The sequence below is a fragment of the Octopus bimaculoides genome, chromosome 6, assembly GCF_001194135.2.
Source record: "Octopus bimaculoides isolate UCB-OBI-ISO-001 chromosome 6, ASM119413v2, whole genome shotgun sequence".
In the NCBI taxonomy this organism is placed as follows: domain Eukaryota; kingdom Metazoa; phylum Mollusca; class Cephalopoda; order Octopoda; family Octopodidae; genus Octopus; species Octopus bimaculoides.
The window spans coordinates 35703787-35707527 of record NC_068986.1 but is presented as its reverse complement, the minus strand read 5'-3'; the positions used below and the strand labels follow the sequence as shown (position 1 = coordinate 35707527).

The 3741-nt window shown below is 36.6% G+C and overlaps 1 protein-coding gene across 2 annotated transcripts in view; it reads left to right on the top strand.

The window, feature by feature from the left end:
• The window catches only part of LOC106870527 (BAI1-associated protein 3), a 1007871-nt gene that overhangs the window by 962882 nt on the left and 41248 nt on the right, over positions 1 to 3741 (top strand). For both annotated transcript variants that reach the window (XM_052968680.1, XM_052968681.1), the window contains exons 28-29: positions 437 to 505; positions 2750 to 2896. In XM_052968680.1, the coding sequence (XP_052824640.1) occupies positions 437 to 505; positions 2750 to 2896 (216 nt within the window). The remainder of the gene's footprint in view (positions 1 to 436; positions 506 to 2749; positions 2897 to 3741) is intronic.

Sequence of the window (3741 nt, the reverse complement as noted above, 5' to 3'; positions counted from 1 at the left end):
ATCTCGTACGAGTTTAATTCGTTCCGTAACCGAGCTCGTCTTACGATTTACTTTACTCGTTTTACAAATCAATTTTCCCCATTGAAATTAACTAAAATATAATTAATCCGTTCCAGCCCCACAAAACCACTCAAAAATTTTTTTTTATGGGTTTTAAAACAGAAAAGGTGTAGTTATAAGTAAAATGACAATTATAAAAAAGAGAAAGCAAAAGAAATGTGTAAACTGGTTTTATTAACTGAATTACCTTAAAGATGAGACGATTTGTGTGCTCGTACTGCGGGTCTCCGCTCATACTTTAAGTCAAGAATTCGCACGAATCTCGGCTCGTACTGCAAATTACTCGTGCAATGGTGCAATCGTACTGTCATGTTCTACAGTATATATATATATGTGTATGAATTACCAATAACTTTGACTTTTCTATTATCAACAGATGCGTCCAGATATCAAGAAAGATGTATTCCATATGAACTGGACACCCGATGTTGTCCCTGCAGATGAGGTAATCAATACGTTAATGTACTGTAGGTTAGGGTTATGTTATATTATACGGAACATTGTTTGAAGTGGCCATGATTCAGAAGAATGAACCCGTGTGCCAGTGTCACATCAATTCTCGTTTTCTTCCCTTTTTCACATTATTATTATTATGACGGCGAACTGGCAGGATCGTTAGCAAGACGGGCAAAATGCTTAGCAGCATTTCGTCCGTCTTTACGTTCTGAGTTCAGTTTCCGCCGAGGTCGACTACGGCTTTTCACCTTTTCGGAGTTAATAAAATAAGTACCAGTTGTGTACTGTGTCGTTGTGATCGACTATTTGTCCCTCTGTCAAATTTCAGGCTTTGTTCCTATAGTGAAGATTATCTTTTTAAATTTTGACTTTCTTTCAACCTTTGCTTTTTCCTTGGATAACATCAATGGCGTTGAAGTGGGAGGCTGGTATGCGAGAGCGACTGCTGATCTTCCATAAACAACCTTGCACGGACCTGTTCCTCGAAGTGGAACTTTCTAGGTGCAATCCTATGGTCATTTATGACCGAAGGGGGGGTCTTTATCCCTTTTACCCTAGGAATAGCGGTCAAATTTCCTTCAAAGAACATTCCACTGTCTAATAAAAAGACACTTTGGATTATTGACACGGCTGGAATGCTCCTGATCATAGGTCTACTCATTCAAGGCTGACCTAGGGATAAACAGCAACAGGAGTTAATCTCCTCTGCTAAATCTGCCACGCTTAGTGCGTCTGAATTGTGTGATCCTTTACTAAACTAGTTTCCTCCTCACAAGCCTACCACGTCCAACTTTACAAGTGTATGGAATTAGCTTTCCGCCTACTTTTACTTATAAAACATTGACCTACAGCTGTACAATATCAACTACCGCAATCTCACTGGAGTGAAAAACTTAGAAAAGTCATTGTCTTTTCATATTAATTCTCTCTTGGCTATGCTAACAAACAAACATTAAGATATGTCACCTGACTGTATCTTGTGGTATAGAAATATCAGTGTTGTGGAAATATTGTTGTTCACTTCAAGTAATCTTAGCTTCTGTGTTTGGATACTCTTTTTATGTCTGTATTTATTATATTGTAATAATCCTTTCCACTAAAGGCACGAGTCCAGAAATTTTGCGGGAGGGGACTAATCGATTACATGGAACCCAGTGTTTCACTGGTACTTAATTTATCGACCCCGAAAGAATGAAACGTAAAGTCGATCTCAGCGGAATTTGAACTCAGAACGTAGAGACAGGCGAAATGCCGCTAAGCATTTCGTTTGGCGTGGTAACGATTATGCCAGCTATATGTTATGATAATGATTATAATAGAATTGGCAAAATTACAAACTAAATATTTTGTGATATTTAACTTCATTTCTTCGCGTTATCAGTTCAAATCATACTGGGTCGTATTTACCTTTCCATTTTAGGAGTTCAATAAAATAAATCTGGTTGTTGGGTGTGGGAAGTACAGTAAAAAGTGTTTGATTTTTATCGAGTGTTAAGTCACAATAACCCTTGGTACTTATAAAGATTCAACCTGAATTCACATTCTCACGCTCATTGTACCTGGTGATTACTTTAAGGGTACACATACCTATGGAGTACTCAGTTACTTATGTGCAAATCCAAAGAGCAAGTCTTCATCTGATCGACCTCTCTTCTTAGTATCGAAACAGACGGCGATCCATTTTCTGAGTGGCTATTTGCTATGTATGGAATGTACTGCATCTTAAAACTACCGCAGTGGATTGAGTTATTTGGCTGCTATTTCAAGCATTTCAAGCGACGGCTAATAGACTAGACTATTTTATTCAGTCAGCAGTTATCTTTACAGTGTTTCTGTTCTCTTTTTTCTTTTTTCCGTTTTGTTTTTTGATTTGTTTCTCGCTTTGCTTTTTTTAAAGAATGAACAAGAGACTAGTTTCCCTTATGTCATAAATTCACAGTGATGTTTATATGTTTACTTAATGTCTGTTCCCCTTATCACAAATATATCTCTAATCGACATTATCATTTTTATCATCATCATCATCATCACTGTTATCATTACCATCACCGATACCATAGTTGTCATAACCATCGTCGTTGTCATCATCATCATTTTCATCGTTATCGTTATCAACATCATCTTCTTTATCGTCATAAACAATAAAGATTATAATATAGTTATTACTTCAACAGGTGAGAATACACAATTACGATTCCACAACGCTAATTTCCTGTGGTTTCTTTACTTGCAGGCAATTGTGGATCTCATGGAATACCTTGACAAGAATCTCGTTACTCTAAACCAAAACCTCGTCAGTGCAAACTTTAACCGTATTTTGCACTCCATCTGGGTTGAGGTCCTCGAGGAATTCAACGATGTCATGGTTACAGAAGATATGGTAAGTTTAATCTTAGACACAGGCATCATACGCGCTTCGAACACACACACACGAATAAGAGTAAAAGAATATGAACCCATACACACAAGAGTGTATATTGGAAATTACAAAAATATTATATACACAGACACATACAGACAGACACTATCAAAGACTTTTATATATCAGTGCCTGTATTGTTTAATACATTTTTGATGTCTGTTGCGTAATTTGTGAAATTTGGTTGTTATTTTGAGCTGGTCGAGCGACAGTGATCGCCAGGTAAATAAACTTATCTGTCAACAAGCCATACACACACACATCATTTTCTTTTTAATCTCTCTCTAATTTATCTAATGGTTGAACTACGGCAGGGGAAGGAATGCCTGTTCATTAATTCACTGACTTAGTAACCATTACCGTCGTTTTGAATTAAAATTTGTTTGGATAAGGTGATAAATGGGATATTTTGGTTGTGTATGTTAACGCATAATCACAATTATAAAGTGTGTGTGTGTGCGCGTACACACGTCACACACACACGCACACACACACACACAAACTCGTGTTTATGCTGTAATGAGACAAAGATGGCGTTAATGGGAGACAAACTTGCGGTTTTCTGATTTATATCAATATAATTATGATGCACACACGCACAGATATCACACCTTGTAGACGTCTTTAGCATATGTTGTACTTTCAGTGATTCGAGCTTTTCTTTCTCTCTCTTTCTATATATATATATATATATATATATTCCTGAGCGTCTGATAATACATCACTAGTACCACGTCCTCGTGTTGTTGTTTTTCATGTTCTTCTTTGTTTGGCTTCACTATATATATATATATTTATATATATAT